This window comes from Brienomyrus brachyistius, chromosome 6 (assembly GCF_023856365.1).
Source record: "Brienomyrus brachyistius isolate T26 chromosome 6, BBRACH_0.4, whole genome shotgun sequence".
Classification (NCBI taxonomy): domain Eukaryota; kingdom Metazoa; phylum Chordata; class Actinopteri; order Osteoglossiformes; family Mormyridae; genus Brienomyrus; species Brienomyrus brachyistius.
In genome coordinates, this window is record NC_064538.1 from 15,807,964 (window position 1) to 15,830,388 (window position 22,425).

The 22,425-nt window shown below is 39.7% G+C and overlaps 2 protein-coding genes across 2 annotated transcripts; both read left to right on the plus strand.

Moving 5' to 3' along the window:
- The first annotated feature begins 135 nt into the window (after positions 1-135).
- On the plus strand, positions 136-4,092 carry LOC125744496 (peptidyl-prolyl cis-trans isomerase FKBP1A-like). Its single transcript, XM_049016367.1, has 5 exons — positions 136-225; positions 368-415; positions 1,999-2,111; positions 2,403-2,563; positions 3,279-4,092. Exons 1-4 carry the CDS (start codon positions 189-191, stop codon positions 2,529-2,531), a joined length of 327 nt encoding a protein of 108 aa, XP_048872324.1. The 5' UTR covers positions 136-188; the 3' UTR covers positions 2,532-2,563; positions 3,279-4,092.
- Positions 4,093-6,451: 2,359 nt separating this feature from the next.
- Positions 6,452-21,180, plus strand: sdcbp2 (syndecan binding protein (syntenin) 2). The gene is made up of 9 exons (XM_049016450.1): positions 6,452-6,604; positions 12,845-12,896; positions 13,555-13,651; positions 16,858-16,958; positions 17,188-17,352; positions 17,714-17,889; positions 18,511-18,682; positions 19,873-19,964; positions 20,365-21,180. The coding sequence occupies exons 2-9, from the start codon at positions 12,846-12,848 to the stop codon at positions 20,417-20,419; spliced, it is 909 nt and encodes a 302-aa protein (XP_048872407.1). The 5' UTR covers positions 6,452-6,604; position 12,845; the 3' UTR covers positions 20,420-21,180.
- Positions 21,181-22,425: the final 1,245 nt, after the last annotated feature.

The window sequence follows — 22,425 nt, forward strand, 5'->3', positions numbered from 1 at the left end:
CAGGATTTTTACATCGGTTTAAAATCAATACTTTTCCGATGAACCTTCGCTACGCCTCACGCACCAGGGTCGCGGAAGAACCGCGGCCGATCACGTGGGAGTCTCTGCAAAGAGAGCTGGAAGCAGCTGCATTTCAGTGCTACGTTGCAGGACGTGTGTGCTGTCGGAAGGCTAGATTCGGAAACGATATGGGCGTCGAAATCGAGACAATAACTCCCGGCGACGGTAAAGTGATTTTACGTCTCCCCTTTATGCTTTTCAAGCTTAGACGAATATTGAAATTTTATGTTTGCATTTTAGAACGCCTGTTATTTTTAACAGGTTTTCTTGTACGGTCTTGGCGTTGATTGCGCATTTTTTTTTCCAGGAAGGACTTTTCCAAAAAAGGGGCAGACGTGCGTGGTGCATTATGTCGGTAAGTTTGGTTTACAGTCTTAATGCTTGCAGTATTGCTTCAAATCAAGTTAATCGGGGCCTTACTGAGATGTGTTTCTAATGGTTCCGCACCCGTGTTTTCATAACATCGGTGGAAAGCCTGGAATTTTTTAGAGGGACGATGCCCGGTGGTTTTCTAGGTTTGCATCCGCGTGTATGGAAACACATTTTGACAGATCTGCTATCAAAACTTCACATTAGGATCTCGACAGCATTATATTACAATGCTCCCTTTTGAATGACCATTCTGTTAACCTGTACTATATTGTGTTAGGAAACACAATATACAAGGGAAATATTTCAAATGAAGGCTGCGCAGCTATCTGATTATTCTTAGTATTGAGTTGGTTTTCTAACTGGTCAGTTGGAATCAATTAATGTTTGGACGTGGGTCACAGAGCACAAGCGTTGCATTTGTTCTGGGCCACATGGCTACTCCGACGCTATAGCGGCAATGAAGAATAATTGAAAGCGGACGGATACCTGTCACTGGCCAAATGGAACATCACATTATCCTGTTTGACTTTCATTTCACTTTAGTTTAATATACTGCCCTCGGCGTGTTTGGTTGCTAAATAGCCTAGTGAAAATTTTATTCTGGAAAGCCATCTCAAAGTTGGCAGCATCGATGTAATTTTTAAATATTAAGCGGTGGCTTCTTTGCATATAATTAGTATTAACTTTTTGCTTTTTGTGCTTGAACGTCCATCTGTCCGTCCATCCATCCATCTATCCATCCTTCCGTCCGTCCATCCTTCATCCATCTATCCATGCATTTTCTATACTTGCTTAATTAATGCCTGTTGGCACTTTTAAAGTACCAAATTATGAAAATTACTGCGTTTCCCTTGGGTAAGCGTTCTTGCACTGCAGACTGCTACATATGCATTATCATTTTTACGGCGAACCTCGGTACGGCGCAGGAGACACAGACCTGTCATGTATTACAATGCGAGTAGCTTTTTTTATAACTTAAAATTTTATTGATTTCTAACGTGCTATTTTTTGTATGCAGCAGTGTATCTTAAAAAAATCGAATGGTAGTCGAATAAAAACTTTACGGCACGAGATGTATATAATATATGATTAAGACATCCCGTTTCTCCGTCATATAATGTAGGCATGATAATCAGATGTACAACTTAAAATCGGCTTTAAAATGCAATCAGATAGCTCCCATGACAAGATGACAATTCATCGACTACTTTCTTTCCCAATAGTTTTTTGTTACAAGATGGAGGCGTTTTCTGTTGCTGTCGGTGGTGTTTTTCATATTTTGCATCGATGTGTCAGATATTCAGTTATTACAATGACTAAAATGACTAAAATGTCTTAGTTTCATTGGGTCTTTGGCCAGCTGTGTTTCTATGAATAAAGATGCAGGTAAAATCTGACATGACAGTTTTGTGTGTGACCTGTTTGACACTGTACTGTTTGTGAACACACCTAGATTGCCCCAGTTTGAAAACACAGTTAGCAGGAGCATGATTTGCTTTAGCGATTTCATACAACAGAAAAATTACAGATTTAAAATCTTTCTCAATGTCCATTTCCATATCACAGGTTCTCTTACTGATGGACGCAAATTTGACTCATCCCGGGATAGAGACAAACCCTTCAAGTTCAAGATTGGGAAACATGAAGTTATCCGTGGTTGGGAAGAGGGAGTAGGGCAGGTACAGTTATTTTAGGAATTGCACAAGGTCTGGGCTGTAACAGATTTTTGACCAAACCTATGGTGTTGAAAACAAAAATTCCCTGCATCTGCTTTGAGCAGTCCTAGTTCATCGATTGCCAGCGGTTGGTACTAACATCACAACGCTGTATGCATTGTGGCTGTAAGACTGAGTTAGCAACGCTTCTTGTTTTGAGTTTAACTGACACGATACACGACAGCAGGATTTTGCTGGTTCTAATGTGATTTTGGATGCGTAAACTCTAACTTCCCCTCCACTTTGTCCTTCCAGATGAGTGTAGGCCAGAGGGCTAAACTGACTTGTTCCCCTGACTATGCCTATGGAAATAAGGGCCACCCAGGAATCATTCCGCCCAATGCCACTCTCATCTTTGATGTGGAGCTGCTTGGCCTTGAGTGATCCTACCCCACAGCAGTGCTTCTTTGTTCTTGGTAAGTATTGCTCTCTAAATGCTGGATGTCATCTTGCTTGTGCCAAATATGATTGTGATACGGGTAATACGAGCAGGATTTCAGATTCATGCTGAAGAAATAAAACTACTTCCGCATTCTCTTTAGGAATTGTATAAGAAGCACATCCAGTAGTACTTGCACTGTTAGTGGTTGGTGGACTATATGTTAGTTACCAAAAAGCTCATTGGTGATGTGGCTGTGCACCTCTAGAGCACCGTGTGTGGAATTCTATTCTCTCCCTGTTCACATGGGTCTTCTAAAGGTACCTTGCACACATGCGCACGTTTCACAAGCGGTCTTCTTAGATTAAATGAACAGTATACATTCGATTGACTAAATTCTCAGCTAGGGAACACAAGCCATTTCTAAATTTAAGTGAATCAATATCAGATTATTTTTACTGTCACTGCAAGTAATAGAGCCCATTTTTTGCTCATTATGAGGCTGAAACGGTAGCATAAGATGACAGTTATCTGTGGGCAGAGGGCCAGGTAATGTTCTCAGTCCATAATTTAACCTCAGGCATTATTAGTGAAAATTTGAAGCTGGCAGTGGACCAGCCTTTAAAGCAGATTCCACCTCCACTGTAAATGTGTCTCACTGATGTGAGTAATGTGAGTCCCCTGTAAATGTTCTGATGTTTCTCTCTCTCTCTCTCTCTCTCTCTCTCTCTCTCTCTCTCTCTCTCTGGCAGGTTGCCTCCTATCTTGGGAACAGGAGAGAGAGGAGTTTGTGTACTTGATTCTGTTACAGACTTCTGTCTATAGCTCCATTCCTGTCACATTTACTCACATAAAGTATGTATTTGCAAACAAATTTTGTTTTCCAAACATTCTTCATTTTTACGTATTTTGTGCCATAACTTCATTCACCTCAGAATTCTTGATCTTGAATTTAAAGACCTTTTCTTCTTGCTTTGTTTTGTGAAATTAAGTTGTGCGTGATTGGGTGTATACCAATTACAGAGTTAAAAGGAAAGAGCAGATTGTAAATGCATCTAGTGAAATTTTAAACCAGTGAAAAGCACAGTTATTTTACTTGTAGGAAAATGAGATTAGTTGTGTGTTTGAAAATGGGGTAATGACATTCTTAAAAACAGATTTCTGAAAACCAAACATAAATATGACCTGTGATTATTATTTTCATACACTTGTGATATGAGGAAAAAATTTGGGGCGAGGAAATTGATATCCTCCCTCCATTATTTTAAACCAACATGCCATTTTCTCAAATGCCAGTGTTTTATCTCTGAAATACTTATGTCATGAAAAATCTGCATCACTAGAGGCACAGCATCATGTGCTTTCGGAGTTGCTGCGCGATGAGGCTGATGAATGTTTTATATTGCGTTTGAAAGAACCTCAATCAGTCATGAGATGCTGGTCATCGCTGCTCCCTGTTTCTGGCGTGGCATGAATGGCGTGTTATTGAGCTGTATATGTGTGTGCTAAATTAAACTGATGATAGAAATCAAAATGTGTGGTTGCAATAAAGTGCTTTCTACCATATTTGGAGGAAAATGTTTTTTTCAGTGTTTTTGTAAATGGGCACATTTTTCATTTTGGCACATTTTTCAGATTTAATTATTTAATTTCTGATAGCTGAGGTGTAAATATAGGATAAATAGGAAGTCAAATACATCTTCCAAATGCTTACTATGGTCTGGCTTATCTGGAGCTTACACCAAACAGAATAGCTATACCCTAGATCTCCCGTCATACCGAAACACTGAGCAATGTTGATAGGCCAGTTACGCTAACTGTAAGTATGTGACAGTAAAGGACACTTTGTTGTCTTAATTTGCATATTTCACCATAGATTCTTAACTAGATACATACATTAGTAGTATATATGTAAAACGACATTTAGTTTAATACAGACATATAGTACCAAATGTCCAACCATCCATCTTCTATCCGTTTACCCTAGACCATCTGTATCGTTTAGAAATACTTCCTGTTCCATATACAAACACGCACAAGCCAAGGTGGCTCTTCTTTAAAAGCGATCAGATCTTGTTATGCAAATTATGCATGAATTACTATCTGCAGTGTGTTAGCTTTGCGGTAACAGATTTGTATTTCCGTATTATGTTTTTTTTTTTTTTTTTTAGCTTCAGCCGTGGGCGTCGCCGCCATTATATCGTGTCCCCTCACATTTCATAAATATTCGTTTGGACTCCCTCACATTTAACATAAAATATTAATTTTATGTCAGTGTGCCCCCCCCCCCCCCCACATTCAAAATGCTTCTGACACCCCTGGCATCAGCCAAATTAAAAACGAAACCAGCGATGGAAACTTGTGATCCACCCCTTTGACATACACATGACACTCTACCAACGTCATGAAACAGGATGACAATGAGATTTTACCCTGCATGCACAATAAAGCGTAAACAAATAAACACGAACACTTATATTATTCATTAGTAGTATACTAACACGAATACAATGTTATTATGCGTTGGTTGCTATGTGGCTACTCCGACGCTATATAGCGCTAATGAAGAATAATTTAATTGAGACTTGATGGATACCTGTCACTGACATTAAGGATCATCATATTACCGTGTTTGAGTTTTCGTTAACTTTAGTTTAATGCATTGCACTCGGCGTGTCTAGTTGCTAATTAATGTAAATGTTATTCTGGAAATTTGGCAGCATCGGTGGTAATTTTGTATATTAAGCGGTGGCTTCTATGCATAAAATTAGTTCCAACTTTTTGCTTTTTGTGCATTTTGAACATTCATCCATCCACCCGTCCATTTTTTGTAATTTTAAGTGTAATTGATTTCTAACGTACAATTATTATTGCTCTTTTTTGTATGTGGCTGTAGTGTGTTAAATCTTAAGGGGCAGCGTGTGGCTCAGTGGGCTAAGCCTGTGTCCTTGTAATCAGAAGGTCGTAGGTTCGAACCCAGCCTTAGCACGTCCTTGAGCAAGACCCTTAACCCAACACAACAAAGTTTCAAGAAAACGAATGGAGTAGTCAAATATAAAGTGTTTCCACTGTCAGTATGAGAGCTTTGTAATGCATGATTGTATAACGTCCAGGTGCACGTCACAAGATCGGGTTTAAAGTGCAATCAGATAGTTCTCTTGACAAGATGACCTAATGGGCCTTGCATCAATTGATTTCTTTCCCAATAGTTATTATGGCAAGGTGGAGGCGTTTTTCGGTCGGTCGTGTTTTTCACATTTTGCATCGATAAACACAGTTATAATGGCAAAATGTCTTAGTTTCATCGAGTCTGTGGCCAGCTGGACTCCTATGAATAAAGATGCAGGTGAAATCTGACATTGTTTTGTGTGACTTTGACCTGTTTGACACTGTACTATTTGTGAACACGCCTACACAGCAAATTTGCCAGTGTTAAATTAACACTGCATGGTGTTTATATAATTATCACCAATCAGTGTTACATTTAACACTTTACAGAGTGCAATGAGTGTTGTTGTACAGTGTTAAATTTTATTAGCTTTTATAGTGTTCATTTGTGTTAAATCACTGTAACTCCACCTCTTCCCAGATTCCAAGCCGATATAGAAGGCACACAGGTGCCACTCTCATCTTTGATGTGTAACCTGCTTGACCTCAAATGGTCCTACCTCAAGTTAGTACTTGGTATTCGTTGGTTGCTATTTGAGATTAGTATTTTTTATACCAAAGTGATTTTAGGCTATATAAAAAGCAATATATAATTGCTTGCCTTCAACCCAAAATAGCTGTTTTCTTTGTCTGGCGCATTAAGTATCCCGATGCCCATGATCGGTTAACTTAGGTCTTTATATGAATATTTCATTCTGTTTTCTGGGAACTTTCTTGTTGGTAGAAATGCAATGTGCGCGGTGCCGGTGCGCGTCACCGCCATGGGGCAGGAAACACCCGGTTACTTTTCTGGCGGAAAGGAGGGGCGTAGAGTTGCTGTTTTACTTGCCTCTCCGTACACCAACCTCAGTTAGGTTTCACCTTTACTTAACGGAGTTTTCTATTTGGGCACATCGAGAAGTTTTAAGAGGTAGGCCTGTAAGAAACAATTTACGATATCATATCTTTCATACACAAGCCCCGCTGTCTTTTTCTCTTGTATTAGGCAGGATGTTTTTTTTTGTTCTTAAGAACAAAGGCGAAAGTAATAACGAATCGATCTCGCGATAGTTTTCGTGTGGAAAAAAATGCAAATTAAATATTGTACTTTAATTTTCGATCTGAATAAACCGGGAAAAATGCCATATGGGTTTGGATAAAGCTGTATAGCTAATATCTTTCCACCCCAAACTGCAAACTGCTGTTGGTTTAGCCAGCTGGCAGTGTTCCGCCGTTGTTGTCGTATTTACTGTCTTTTTTCGCTAGTTAAACCGCTCGGGCTAATCAATACGTTTCTTATGTTAGACGTCCCGAGTCTACGAAAATACGACTGAAAACAGCTAACTGACGTTTTGAGATAGCTAATTGTTGTCAGGAAGTAATCAGCAATTTTTTAAAAATAGAACATAAATAATTTTTAGTCGCATTAGTAATCGACGGAATTACTCGGAATTAAATGTCATATAATTGCAAATGTCGGCTACTTCATTCGTTTTATTGCAAGGTGGCCTAAAGTATGTGTAAGTATAAAAAGTAATGACTGTCTGCCAGGTAATAAAGTTAGTCGAGGGTCTGCTTCCTTTCGTTTCCCGATTTGTAATTATTGGGTTAATCTCACACCATTGCTATTGTGAAAAACTGACATTATTACTATTTATAAGAATATTTTTGTTAGTTTTTGCTGTTGTCAGTACAGTAGGTTGAGCATTATTGAGGATTACTGTAAAATAGATGTTTTTTTAGTCTCTATAAAAATAGCCGAGGAAAAGGAATCCTATCATGTGACGGGTTTAACACGTTGGCGTACATATTTACTGAGGAATACATTTTGTGAATTTCTACAAATATCTAAAAAGTAACTGGGGGCCCTTTCAGTGCCGCAGGTCATATGTCCTACTGCGCTGTTCAGTAATTAAGAGGAAAAAGCTTCATAAAATGCTTGTTTTGTGCTAATGACTGAATACTGTGATCTCATTTGATTCAGAATGTTTTGAGAGACATTATTTACTGGAAAGCATACATAATATCAAAGAGACTGAAAACAAACATTATGTTTAACACTATTAAAACGAGCATTTATCAGTGCAAGCCCAAAATGTAATTTATTTATTTAACATATTTTTAATATTGATAATCCTGATCCATATAATATTAGTATCTGTTGTCTCCGGTTTCTGTAGCTAAAGGGACATACGTTTATATGTGTATAAATATTTCTGCCTCTTACAGGGTCATCGGAAGGCCATTAAACACTGTCCTGTTCTTTGATACTATCAGTTAATGCAAAGTTACAGCGCCTAAAATCATTGAAAATTTGGCTCATTTCCTCATCTGTACGGTAGGAAATTATAAGTCCATTTCTCAAAGCACTAGTGTATCAAATCAGTCAGTTCTGGCAATCCAGGAATTTCCGGTAGAATATTCCAGAAGAATTCTCGACTGGTTTATTTGTGGCTGATTTGGCGGTTGGTTTTGAAGTTGTATCTGTACTATAACAGTAGGTTTATCAGTAGGTCTCCTGGTGAAGGAAGCGGATCTGTTTATAATATGACAGCAGTTGATGAGATCTGCTGTTCTTATCAGAGGAGAGTCAAAACTAACATCCTCAATGCCCACTATTTAGAGTGATCACCTACAGTGTAAACCTCTGTCCGGTATTGCTACACTATGCGAGTAGAGTTAGTTTTTATTGTCATTGCTAAATGTGTTGCTGTAATATCTGTACCTGCTTAAATTCCTATATGGTATGTACTACCCAATGTTTGATTAGTATTTGTGCTAAGTCATTTGGGAAATGGAACAAACATTATATAATGATGATGATAATTACATAATTATTATTATTTATTAAGATATAACACAAGCTTTTCCTCTGTACCTGCTTAAGGAAATGAATAGATTCACAGAACTGAAGAATACTTCCCTTTTCTAACCGTCTCCTAAGACCCAAAAGACAAAACATCTGTATTGTATTTATTTGTATATTATTTATAATATAAATACATTACAGATTAAACAGCTGTCAGAAGAATAGGTCTATATGTGAGTGTAGAAATAGACTTTAGTTTCTGTGTACACATCCTGTAGCTGCATTCTCATACTCTTGAGTAACAGAAGGCCCAGCTTTGGGTGTCATATGACTCTGACTCATATTGGGAGGTCTGTGTTCTTATGATCTAAAGGTCAGGTTTGGCTTTCCCTTGATTTTATGATTTCAGATAACCTTTGTAACCCTTTGCTAGTCGTTTTTTATGCATTTTAAGAATTGCAGATTAACCTTTTATTTGCATAAATGTATATGTAATGTACATTGCCAGTCAAAAAATTTTCCACACCACAGGATTTTACCACTTGTCCATTCATTTCATAGACTAGCTTTTTTATTCTTGTTAAGCATTGGAAATTGAGTGAACAACTATAAATGGAAAGAGTATGTAACAGTGCATGTCTGACATCTTGTTAACTGGTTGTTTGGTGATGGCATAGGCAAATGCACTACATAACTGTTTCACCTCATGAAACAGAGCGGTATTTAATATCCCTTTTAGAAAGAACGTCTCAAATTTTCTTTGCTGTTATAACTGCTAGAGGAGGCTACTCCTATGAATCAAAGATATGACATTTTCTTGCAAATAAACTGAAATGGTGAACATACTGTAAGTTTATTTTATAGCAAAGAATACTCTATTTTTAGTAAATGTTGAGTAACATGCAAATGTAGAAAATCTGTGTGTACAAAAAAATTGACTGTTAGTGTGTATATTAATAATAATGGAATACTATTCCTGTATAGAATGGAGAATCCTTTCTAAGATGTTGAACATTGAATTCGACATCTTCAAAATTTATGATGCTTTTGAAATGTTTGTGTTGCATCTCATCCCCTGCCTGGCCTTTTACAGGAGCTTCCTGTTGTCTTTGATGCATACAGTGAGATGCTATTTAGGAGATTTTTCCATGCGTCCATGTCAGAGATTTAAATGGCCACATTCTCGATGGAAACTTCAGGATGGATTGTGCTCTTAATTTGAAACCGGGGCAGTGTTTGCTTTCTGAAACATAGGAAGGTAGTCAGGTCAAACTACATGTACTTAAACAAAAAAATCTTTACCACATTATGTTGTTTCAGTGGATATTATCCATTAACAAAAAAGGCGCTATGTTTCCTATTCTGAATAAAAAATTGTAGTAGAAAAGTACTTGCTGCCATAATATGCTTATATGTTGACAGCCACTTTGCCTTTGGCTTACAGCTGTTCCTAATTGTGCATGTTTGCTGAATTGAAATTTTGGAACCATGAACCAAAAACTGAGGTTTGTAGCAACCATGAATTTTGCACTGTTACACCCCTAATTTATTAATAAAAACTGAAAAATGTAGCCATCGGTAAACTAACATTGCTGCTATGAAAGCAGACTGTGGTTTGCTGTTGATGTGTGTCAAGACATTAACCTGATGGTGAATGGCATTATCCAGCAAAACCTGCAGTTTTTCTCACCAAAGAAAACCCAACTGGTTTAGAAAATTAATCTATCTTGCTTGTGTAGTACTGGGACCCAGTATAGTTTAGGAAATGTAAGAGGTACCTATTTATAATTAGTATGCACGTCTTTGAAAAGCTGTTCATGGATATATTAGTAATATATTAATATATGGATATATTAAACTGATACATGCCTTTGTATACAGTAGATTACACTACTGTAATGCTCTGTTATCTGGGAGCACACTCTGCACATTAAATACCTTGCAGCGTAATGCAGCAACTCGAATTGTCACTAGAAGCAGGAAATTTAAACACATAACCTCATTCTTAGTTCCCTACACTGGCATCCTGTTAAGTTTAAAGCTGACTTCAAAGTTCACCTCCTTACATATAAGGCACTTAAAGGTCTAGCTCCTGCCTACCGTGTCGTCCACTCGGATCATAGAATGCAGGCTTCCTTGTCGTTCAACATATAAAGTGACAGTGGACAGTAAAGTATTCAGCTACAAGGCCCCAATATTATGGAATGTTTTACCAGCCTATGTGTGGGATGCTGATTCAGTCTCTCTAAATCTCGACGGAAGACCTATTAATTCAATTTAGCTTACGCGCAGCCTAACACGTAACGCACCATAACTATGGCTGCTGGTGTTGCTATACATGTACATGCCTTTTTTTTATCTGCTATGGTTGTCCATTAATGTGTCAATACATGTTCTGACCATCCATGCTCTCTGCCTTCCCACATGTCCGGGTAGAGCCCGGGGTGGACACCATCTCAACTGGATTCCTGGTTCGGTCTGATGTAGGGGTGACATCACAAAAATTGTGGGTGCAGCCTTCAATGCCACCCTACACAAGCCAATGTGGATAACAGACTCATTTATGGATTTTGTCTTGATCCTTAATCACACCTTCATCTTGGTTTTAGTAAGCAAATCCACTCACAATACCATGTACAGGGTGATGATGTTAAAAGGATAATACTGGACGGCAGAGCAACAAAGAAATTAAATGGTTTTTGAAACTTTGGAGTTTCTATTTGCTCCAAAGCTTTTATCACTGTTCTGCTAGATATGACTCCACCATCCACTCACGAACAACAACTTACACCCATATTTTTAGCTTGCATTTGGGTCAACTACATTTTGTGGTTGACTGACAAAGTCAAAAGTAATAGGAGATGAAGGAGCAAAATGGTTTAAAAACAGGTACAAAAATGCATTACACAGCAAGATACACAACGATTGCATAGAGATTTGCTGAAGAATTCAGTGCATCAAAAAGCTCTGCCTTTTTCTTCATATATCCATAAACACATATATCCATGAACAACTTTTCAAAGACGTGAAAAAGCAGCCATACTAACTGTAAATAGGTATCATATGTATTTCCTAAACTACACTGTGTTCCAGTACTAGACAATCAAGATGAATTTCCTAAATCAGTTAGATTTTCTTCGGTGAGAAAACGGCAGGCTGGATAATGCCATTAAGACTGTGTTCCATAGAACACAACCAAAGGTATAAAAGTGAGAGTTTCAACAATGTGTGTTGTCTGGATTTGTACTTTCTGGACCTCAGCTTTCTACCTCTGGAATTGTTTTATGTGAACGTTCAGATTGGTGCATTATGTCTGCCATATTCACTGAGTGACATCTTTGCTATACTCAGAGGAGGGTCCTCGACTCATAGTCTGGAGCCATAGGAGTAAATCCAGAGAGACATCGTCTTATACTGCAGCTAATGTATTGGTTGATTTTTTTCCCCCTGCTTGGCGTGCTTGTCGGCTTAGTTCTCACGGGCGTGGCACTCAGTGTCACGTGCTCACTGTTGATTTACAGGAACACTCTGATGATCTGCAGGGCCTGCCTTTCTGGAAGCAGCATTCTGATAAACATTTATACTTCTGCCTCTTTCGGGAAGGATGTCATTTTGTTGCTCATTCAGTTCTTGCGTACATTTGCTGCAACTTCTTCTCTGTCAGTCACAATTCATTGTCATAGTGATTCAGTTGCTATGCAGTGCTTTAAAAATGAATATTAAAAATGTTTTAAAAATGTAACCACATGATGAAAAAGGCCAGGGCTCATCTCAGTCACATGAGTATTTTGGGTTTATATCTGGGCTCTAGTTCATTAAGTTGTTATTCTGAAATATGGTTCAGTTTTTTTCTACCACAAAAATGAGCTGAAATTCCATAAAAATATTAGTGCTTACCAGATAAGCAGCATTGGAGGCAGGCCTGTGCCGTGGGCTCAAACTTGCATAATGCTTTTTGATAACAGATGATGTGCGTGGGGGGGTGCCTGTGTGAATCACTACCGGCAGGGGATGTGTTTGCCGCTCTTGTCCATCTCTGCACTGCCACCCCCATGGATTTGCCTGTTACCAGTTAACGGGGTGGTACTGAGTGCACAGGGGGCTGTGTAAAGTGGGGGAAGCACAGCGACAGTGGGGGAGGGAGGGCAGTCTAAAAAGGAAATGTCATGCTTACCTCTCCATTTCTAGGTGTTTCTTTGCTTGTTTTAAAGGACATGGTTCTTATATATTTGAGTATGGAGTGGCTGTGTAATATGTGTAATATACATGTTTTAACATGTACTTAAATGTTGTATTTAAGCTCTGAAGGTTGATTAGTCATATATTTATTTTAATAATAATAATAATTATTATTATTTACAGGATGTCTCTCTATCCATCCCTGGAAGACCTTAAAGTTGATAAAGTCTTGAAGGTAATGAAAATATGAAAATTATTCAGCTTCATTTTCTGATATTTTTTGTCATTCAGATGTCAAAAGATGGTGTAAATCTGTTCCTTAATTTAAATTCTGTTTACATGGGTGTATCTTTTTGGGTTGAACATTAGGGGGTTGATGTCCCCGCCTATCTTGTGATTATTTTTTGTACTGGCCAGTCTTGATTATTGGCAGGAATATAACACCCCCCCCTATAATTTATAAATGTATAAATTATACATTTAATTTATAAATTGGGGTAGCACATGGCTCAGTAGGCTAAGTCTGTCTGTCTGTGATCGGAAGGTTGCTGGTTCAAACCCAACCTCAACATGTCTGCGGGTCCTTCAGCAACCCCCTTAACCCCCCAGCTCCCTGGGTGCCCCAGTGGGTGACTGCCCTTTGCGGACAGCTTACTCTACAAAAGAGCAAATTGAGGGAGGCGTAAAAAGACAATTTCAATATGGGGATCAATAAAAGTATCAATTATTAATATTGTTTATATTATTATTATTAATTTATGCCCATGGTTGTTTATTATTTGAGATTTGGTGGTAATATTTCACCTAGACTCGTTTGTTCTATGAAAGCCTGAATTTAGTAAGGAGAATTTTTAGTTAATAATAACAACAACCTGTCTTGTGTTTTCATCCAGGCCCAGTCTCATTTTGTACAGAGTACCTCCTCTACCCCTGCCATCACAGAGGAGGCTTCCCAAGCCCCATCAGCTAGCAATGGGACATCAGGATCAGGTAAACCCCAGGCTGTGTGAGGCCTGTACTCTGTCCCTATCAAAACCTGTTATATCTTAATGCCTGTCTCTTCATGGCTTTTGACTTTTGTGGCCCGTTCAGGTATTGCTACACTGCTGTGATGCCTTTTGGCTGAGCCCTTTTCTCCCAGAGACAGTGAGAGGTGTGGATTGCTATACAGTAATTGTCAAAGGATGCATAGGAGGAGGGGGTGTGAGATGAAGAGGTTGCCATTTGTCTGCCAGACCGCACTTACATCTTAGGGTGCTTTTCCATTGCACCAAGTAGCATACTTTTGATACGGTACTTTCGCTTTGAATTCCAGTTGAGTACCAATACCTAAAGTTCTAGTACCGAAAGTGCCAAACCAGCTGGGGTACTTCTTTGGTACTTCAGTTCTTTGGGGTGGGACGCAATTTGGTCACAAGAATGTCCATCCATCCATTTTCCAAACCGCTTTTCCTCCTGGGTCGCGAGGGGTCTGGAGCCTATCCCGGAAGCAATGGGCACGAGGCAGGGAACAACCCAGGATGGGGGGCCAGCCCATCACAGGGCACACACACACACCATTCACTCACTCATGCACACCTACGGGCAATTTAGTAACTCCAATTAGCCTCAGCTTGTTTTTGGACTGTGGGGGGAAACCGGAGTACCCGGAGGAAACCCCACGATAACATGGAGAGAACATGCAAACTCTACACACATGTGACCCAGGCGGAGACTCGAACCCGGGTCCCAGAGGTGTGAGGCAACAGTGCTAACCACTGCACCACCATGCCGCCCCCGTCATAAGAATATATACAACAAAAAGATCCGGATGGCATGACAAGAAATTAAAAAGTGTTTTGTTGAATATACTAATACATCAAACATATAGCGTGCTGTCCTAATGATATGATTTTGTTATAAATATAGCAATGTGATTTTTAAAAAAATAAATATTGGGGTATTTATAAAACAAAAGGAGTTTGTTTCTCACAAACCCACCTTCAAGTGATTTTAAATGGCAAGGATGAAAATGGGTATGATTGTCTCGGAAAACACGTGAAGCACTCATGCGAAAGCAGGGGAGGTAGGTCTAAAACTCTAAACTGGTTTAGAATCTATAAAAGGAATAATAATTAATATTGCAAAGTTTGTTTAGTTTTTTTTCCTATGGCAGAGTAACAGAGTAAAAATATTTTTGTGAAAATTTAACCCCCCTGTGCTATAATGCCCGTACAGAATTGAAAGAAAGCCTTATTTTAATATAGTTAACTAGCAATGTAAGAATTGTATGTGCATAACATGTGATGTTGGTATGACTATTGCACAATGCCAAGCTGTGCTACAGCCATTTTTAGAATTCAGTACAAAAAAAAACCCTGCTCTGCGTTGATGTCATTTGGCGCCAGTACCAGTTTTTATGCCAGTGGAAAAGGACACTTTGAAATACTTTACTTTTGGTACTTTCTCAAAGTACCAAAAGTACGGTACCTGGTACGGTGGAACAACACCCTTAGCTTTGTGGGTTTGTGAGACAGCGAAAGTGCCCGGGGGAGAACCGACCTCCTATTATGGTCTGCTGCTGACGTGCAGTGGAGCTTTTAAGAAATAAATATGGTGAAAGGCAAGGGAAGTGAGAGAGAGAACGAGAGAGGGTTGAGAGTGAGCTGGAAAAAGATGTGGTTGGGAAACACAGTGGTGAAATGTGAAGAAAAGGGGATAGTGGGGAATGCCCTCCCCCCCTCCCTGGGCCTCGTTTCGGCCTCATTGAAAGGCCTGAGGCCTTTGTGTCCTTCCATAGAACAAGCTTAAGGTTTCTATAGAGACCGTGGTGCTGTTTTGGCCCATGAGTGATGGGAGGGAAGGGGGTGTTGGGGCACAATTTACTTTTCATGTCCCTCCATTGTGATTCTTAAGCCTGACTGCATGAATGTAGCCTGTGTGCGCTCCTCTGTACATCTGTTGTCCATAAACTGGATTACTGTCTTGTACAAGAATTCTCACCCTCCTTGTGATGCCGCCTGTAGAGGCATTGCAAAATGATGCACAGGCTTCTCAGTCTGAACATTCACAGAGGTGAATGTTTGCTTTTACATACAGATATCTGCTTTGTTACAGTAATGAAAATAACACTCATGCTATCTTGCTTGAAATGCAAGTAATTTAAGTGAAATTTATCTATCTTGCCTTTCAATTTAACACTGGTGAAGAGAATGCAGATGGACTGGAGCATCACTTCCTATATTTATTCCAAGTGAAAGATTTACATATTTCTTGATTAATTGTATATTTGTAAAATAAAAGTTTACCAAAATGTTTTGTTTTTTTCTTGTCTTCACTCTCCCAATTAAAGCCGTCCTTCACGCATATTGCGCAGTAGTTCCTTCAGCATCCCATACTTTTTTAATGTGCATTTATGCTGATTTGGCAAGAAATTACTATGCATTTTAACTTTTATATGCTAATTCATACTTCATTTGCGGTTTAAAGCTTAAAATAATAATAGTAATTTCTTGTCATAACAGTGCAAATGCACATAAGTATGCATTTGCAGTGTTACAACAATTAATTGCAGCATATATCGCTTTTAAAGGTGAATGCATACATGCAGTTATGTGCATGCCTGTGTAGTAGCATGCATGACTTGTAGGCTGATTCATCCATGAATGCATCTCCGATTATGACCTGCTTTTTAACTTGAACACACAAATGGTAGTTTGTGTTGGACCACTGAAATTGTTGCCAGATGTACTCTAATTACTTGCGGGACACTGAATTTTGAATGAACTGTTTTGGGTTAAACCCAGGAACAATAACAAATAAAGCTATTAATAATGTAAGCATTTGCAGTAAATTCAAAAAAGTCTTGCATTCAACACATCTCGCATGGTCCTCCATTTTTGTCTTCACTTCTGAAATGGTACCCCTCCCACAGCAACACACACACTGACGTCCTCGTTCTACCCTTTTGCCATTAAGTGCAGTGTGAATGCGAGACGGAAGGGGTGTGTGTTTGTATGTGTGTGTTGTCACTTTGTTGACCCATGAAGGCTGAGTTGTACCAAAATAACAGCTAAGATTCTGTGGGAATCTGTCCTTCTAAACTGTTTATTAGGCACAAGTTTATGATGACACAAGCTGCAGTGGTTTGTGACTTCGCGTTGTGTTAAGTGATTGGAAGTGAAGATGTCTGATTGGCCCTGTTTGCCCCCCCCCAGCCCTATACCCCAACCTGCAGGAGCTGGCAGACTACATGGGCCTGAGCCTGAACAGTGATGAGGTGCAGAGGAATCTGGCCCTGATTCCTGCCGTGGACAATGTAAGCGCCACCGGCCTTCTTGACCTGTCCTACTTGGTGCTCTTAGCACTTCTGGAAAAGGACGGGGCAGCCATTTTATTTCTTGGATTGACTTGTTGAGAATATGATTTTAATTAAGCCTTTTGATGAAATATAAAATAGCTAGGGAAACAGGGACAGATCTCTGTCCAGAGGGCAGACCTGTTTCTCTCTTTCTGGACATCCCTGATCCTCATCTCTGAATCTACAGCAGGTGGCAGTGCCCTCCAGCAGTGGACTCGGGGGCATGGTGCGGCCCGTGACGGGGAATGATATTGGGCTGTGTCGGGCTGAGATCCGGCCTGGGGTTCGTGAGGTCATCCTCTGCAAGGACGAGAGTGGCAAGGTTGGCCTGAGGCTGCGCACCATCGACAATGTAAGTTTGGTCACTCTGCTTTTTTCTGAAAATGGGAGAGGCCAGGTGTGATGCCTGTGACCAAGTGTACTAAATGGTTTATTTAAGCATGAAGACTTGTATCAGGGTTAGCCAAGACTTCTGTTTGATATGGGTTAAAAACAGTTGTCACTGCCAATCGAAAAATAGTCAAGATGTAAACCACAGGCATCCTGTACGTAAATCACTCCAGTGTCCAAAGTGCATTTTCCTGCTTAATTAAATTTTTATCGGTTCTCAGCTGTCTGTTGGGGTTTTTACTCTGCTTGCGCACAAATAGCGCTCTTGCACTCCCCCTCCCCCTCCTACTTATTTCATGTGTGTTTCTCCTACTATCCTCTAGGGGGTGTTCATCCAGCTGGTGCAGGCTAACTCCCCGGCCTCGCTGGCTGGCCTCCGGTTTGGAGACCAGGTCCTGCAGATCAATGGGCAGAACTGTGCTGGCTGGAGCCTGGACAAGGCCCACAAGGCCCTAAAGGTGGCAGCAGAGCATCGCATTGAGCTCATAGTTCGTGACAGGTATGGGGGAGGGGGCGCTGGGCCTTAGAATCCAGGAAGTGACATTAAGCAGCTGTCAAAAATTGGTCTTGTTTCTTTTTCTATTCACAGCATTTTTAGGGCTGTGTCATAAACCTTGCGGATATTAGTCTGAACACTGAAAAGTCATGAAAATTAACTGATTTTAATAAACAGTCAAAACTTGTATTGTACCAAATGCGTCACATACTGAGCAATGCGAGCTGGGAAAAAACACAAATACATGGTGTAATCTTTCCCTATACATAAGCGATTCCATTGAAGTACGCCAGGGAAACTGTTCTGAATTATACATAGCTGCGAAATGGGAGGAATGACCTTGCAGTTTTTTTTTTGTTTTATGAGCTGTTTAAATTTGGCTCTCTGGCTCCCCCTGCTGATACATCCAGCACACTAAGCAGCACAAAACACCAGACTGGAAAGAACTGATGTGATGTGTGTCTTTACCAACCAATAACTTTCAAGTAAATTGTCTGTTAACTGGCAAAAAAAAACCCTGTCTAAGTAGGGTTTAAGGCAGCTGCTGAGGGTCTGAGTTAATTTTTATCCTCTGTACCACTATGCCGAGTGATTATATCAGTGTTCTCTCATTCTCCTGCTCAGGCCTTTCCAGCGCACTGTCACCATGCACAAGGATAGCGCAGGGCACGTGGGCTTCATCTTCAAGTCAGGCTGCATCACCTCACTGGTGAAGGACGGCTCGGCAGCCCGCAATGGCCTGCTGACAGAACACTACATCTGCGAGATCAACGGCCAGAACGTCATTGGACTCAAGGTGGGTGCTGTTAGCTGAGGTGGGGGTTGGACCTGAATTGGGAAAGAAGGTGATTTTGTGATGGGGCAGGGAGTGTGTTGGGGGTGGGGTAGAGGGGTATAGAAAGGGGGTTCTTCACAAGACTGCCAAAGGAAGCTTCATGATGAGGTCTGTGAGTGAGAAGTCCTCCTAGATGCTTTAGCGTTATCTCTTCAGGAGTGCAGGCCAGCAAGTAGATGTCCTCTCCTGCATAAATCTCTAACACAAGCAAGTTGGAGTAGGGCTACACGATTCTGAAAAAAAAATCATTAATCTTTTGCTTAGAGTAATGATCGCGATTCTCTGTAACTTTTTTTTTTTCTTAAATTTAAACATTTATTGGACTCAAACTGTAAAAGGAAACACAAGGGAAAAAAATGACTGTGCCAAACATATGATTGATCCAGGACCAGCATATCAACTTCTGACAACAGAAAGGAAACACTCAATTGGCCATTCAGTTAGGGGAACCAAAACAGCCATAGCAAAAGTTCCAGTATCAAAAGTGCCAGTGGGGTACTTTTTGGTACCTTTACACTTTGGGATGGGACTTGAATTGTCGATCGGTTATAAAAAATAGCTTGTCTCTGAAATGCAATGTGACTGGCATCTTGAAAACAGTTGCAAATAAATGATGTAAAATAATGATAATAATAATAATGGATGTGTGATGCCTGGCCAAATAAATGACCCAAGATCAGGATAGCATACAAAGAAGTTTTTAGTATAATATCCTAAGATAGCACGGTATTGGAAAATATCTAAGTATTCATATTCAAGAAAGTATTCACTAAGTAGTCATTCGGCACTTGCTTGAAGTACCGTACTTTTTGTACTTTCTTGAAGTACCAAAAGTAGGGAACCTGGTGAGGAGGAAAAGTGCCCATTAAAGAGAATGTAGAATTCTGGAACGTTTGAGACTCTCTGGGGAAAAGTAGGAGTGCTTGTTTTGATCCAGCTGATGTAATACAATGTAGAAGAACCGTTGTAATTCATAAATGAGATCGCATAGAGTTGTGAATTGTGATTGCGTTTTTGTGCAGCCCTAGAACTGCAGAAATGGGAAACTTCTGAACATTATGGGTTGCACTGGTGGCTAAGACACTCGGCTGATGGCCTTTGAGACAGCAAATATGCAAACCATAATAAAAATGAAAATTGTTGGCATGTAGGATTCGCAGGTTAAAGACATCCTGACCACATCTCCAAATACGATGACCATCACTGTGATGCCCAAGTTCATCTACGAGCACATGGTGAAGAGGTAAGCTCATATGCCTGGCATCGTCAGTGTGTTAACGGGGGCGTCATGGACTCAGTGAGTTCTGCATGTTGATGGTTACTGATATCCTAACCCTTATAACTGTCTTTAGAAGTAAAACGGCCGGTTTTCACTGGGATGTGTACATGCTGTTTGGGCGCAATGCGGGTGGTGAGGTTTCATTTTGTGCCATTTGTCATAATTGGGGGGTTTTACAGTCAGTTTTATGGGTTCATTTTTATTAAGCTCTTTAACTTGTCCCTGTTTGTTTAATTTTGAGTATAATGGTTTAAAGAGAATTTCTGCCACTGAGTGCTACTGTCGTTCAGTATCTGTGTTGTGCTCTGAAATGCGGTAACTTTAGCATGATCAAATGACAGCTTCTGAACCTTCTGTTCTGTAGAATGTCCAGTGGCCTCCTGCGATCCTCCATGGATCACTCTGTGCCTGAGGTGTGAATCTCCAAAGAGACTGCTGGTTATCTTTCCTGCATTCCATGGATCACTCTCTCACTCACATATTCAGAGTTTGCTGTTAGTCGTTCAGAGGACATTGTAATCTTTTTTCTTTTACATAAGAGATTATTGTAGGCAAATATTAGTATTTTTTCCTGTTCCACAATACACTGCACCTTTTTTATTAAATCACATGACCAACTGTAGCTTGGTTCTTCCATGCTGAATTTTATTATTATGGTTTACTTAAGTAATTCAACCAATGCTGTAAAACCATCCAGGTCTTGGTTAACTGTTGTGTTGTTTGTCGCTGGTTTCGTTATAAGTGCTTTTCTTGCCTCTTACCGTATCACAAGTCTGAGGTTGGCCAGTTTCTACAGATTGAAGGCAGTGAGGTTAGTGTTCTGCGTTTATTAATACTTGCAAATCTATGTAATGTCTGTAAGTAATTAGAGCCTCGATTTTCATTATTACTCGGGGGGATAATGTTACAAATTCATCCAGTGTACTTGTTCATTACATAACCAGCACACAGTAGATTTTCGCTGCAGTGCCTGATAATTTCAACCAAATCTACATGTTTGTCAGTTTTTAATTTGTCTTTTCATTTAACAGCCAAATTAATGTATATCGTACTGATTTTGAAGTGCATTTTAGAAATGTAGGCTTTTACATCTATTGCAGTTATCAGCAAACTTAATATTTACAGATTTATTTACAAAATGTAACCTGGTTATTACAAGAATAAAGACATCTGCTGGTCATTACTGTGAATTGCACATTTTTACTGCACACTTTTGTTGGATTTATTTTCTACTAAATACTGGTTGTGGGGTTTTCATTGTAATATTTTTATCTTTACAGGAGCGTAATAACTGTGTACAATAATGGAATTGGTTAGTACTGGCCATAAGTGGAAATTAGCGGGAGAACATTTTAAAATGAATCTGAGGAAGCACAGTGTGTACTTAGAGTATGGAATAGTCTTCCTGCTAGTGTAGTGCAAGCTAAAACCCTGGGTTCCTTTAAATCAGAGCTAGATAAGATTTTAACAACTCTGAGCTATTAGTTAAGTTCTCCCCAAACGAACTTGATGGGCCGAATGGCCTCCTCTCGTTTGTAGATTTCTTATGTTCTTAAAAAAGTAATGTTATTCATCATATGATTAGAGATGGACAAATGGAAATGCTGGTTACATGTTACATTTTTGACAAAAAGTTTATACAGTATGGCTGTAGTGATCTCTGTATAAAGAAGTAACGGTGTTATATGTTTGCATTAATATGTGTAGTTATGGTGGGTGATCTTTGCTACCCATAAGTCCCAAGGAAAAGCTACGGAATCCCTTTTGCTTTGTGTCAATGCTGGTAATCACTTCATTGTTGATACTTAGGAGCCAATATGTGCTACACTCCTATTATAATAGTAATTGCTTTAAACAAATTTCTCACACACAATACTAAACTTCCATAAATAAATAAAAAATGGTCAGTTTTAGGTTTTCCTGAACACAGAGAGCTGTTATGAAACTCTCCCAGAAGACCTTGGCATTTATCCATGGTCACAAAGCACCAAATATCCTGATGCTAATGGCTTCAGTGAAGCCAAAGGGTCAGAGAATGAAGTTGCAATGGAATGGAGACTGTGCCACTCAGACAGTGTAGAAACATAAGCTAAGCCTTTGGGTGCTGTATGACCTTTTACATAGTACGATCTGGTGTGGGATGTGACAGACGAGGGGTGGGGCTTGAACGTGACACAGATGCAACCCAATCCCATTGTCATAGCAACACTGCGCACATAGGAATGTGTACACATGCACAACCACAGATGACAATGTCACAGGAAAATTTTCCACCAGCTTGGCTGCATAGCCAGGACTGGAAATTCTCACCTGAGGCAAGAAAACTAAACACTAGCCCAATGGCTAGTAAAACTGTATGTCACACTAGTTTTTTTTTATTATACTAACCCAGTTAGCTAGTAGCAAACAGTTTCACTCCTGTACT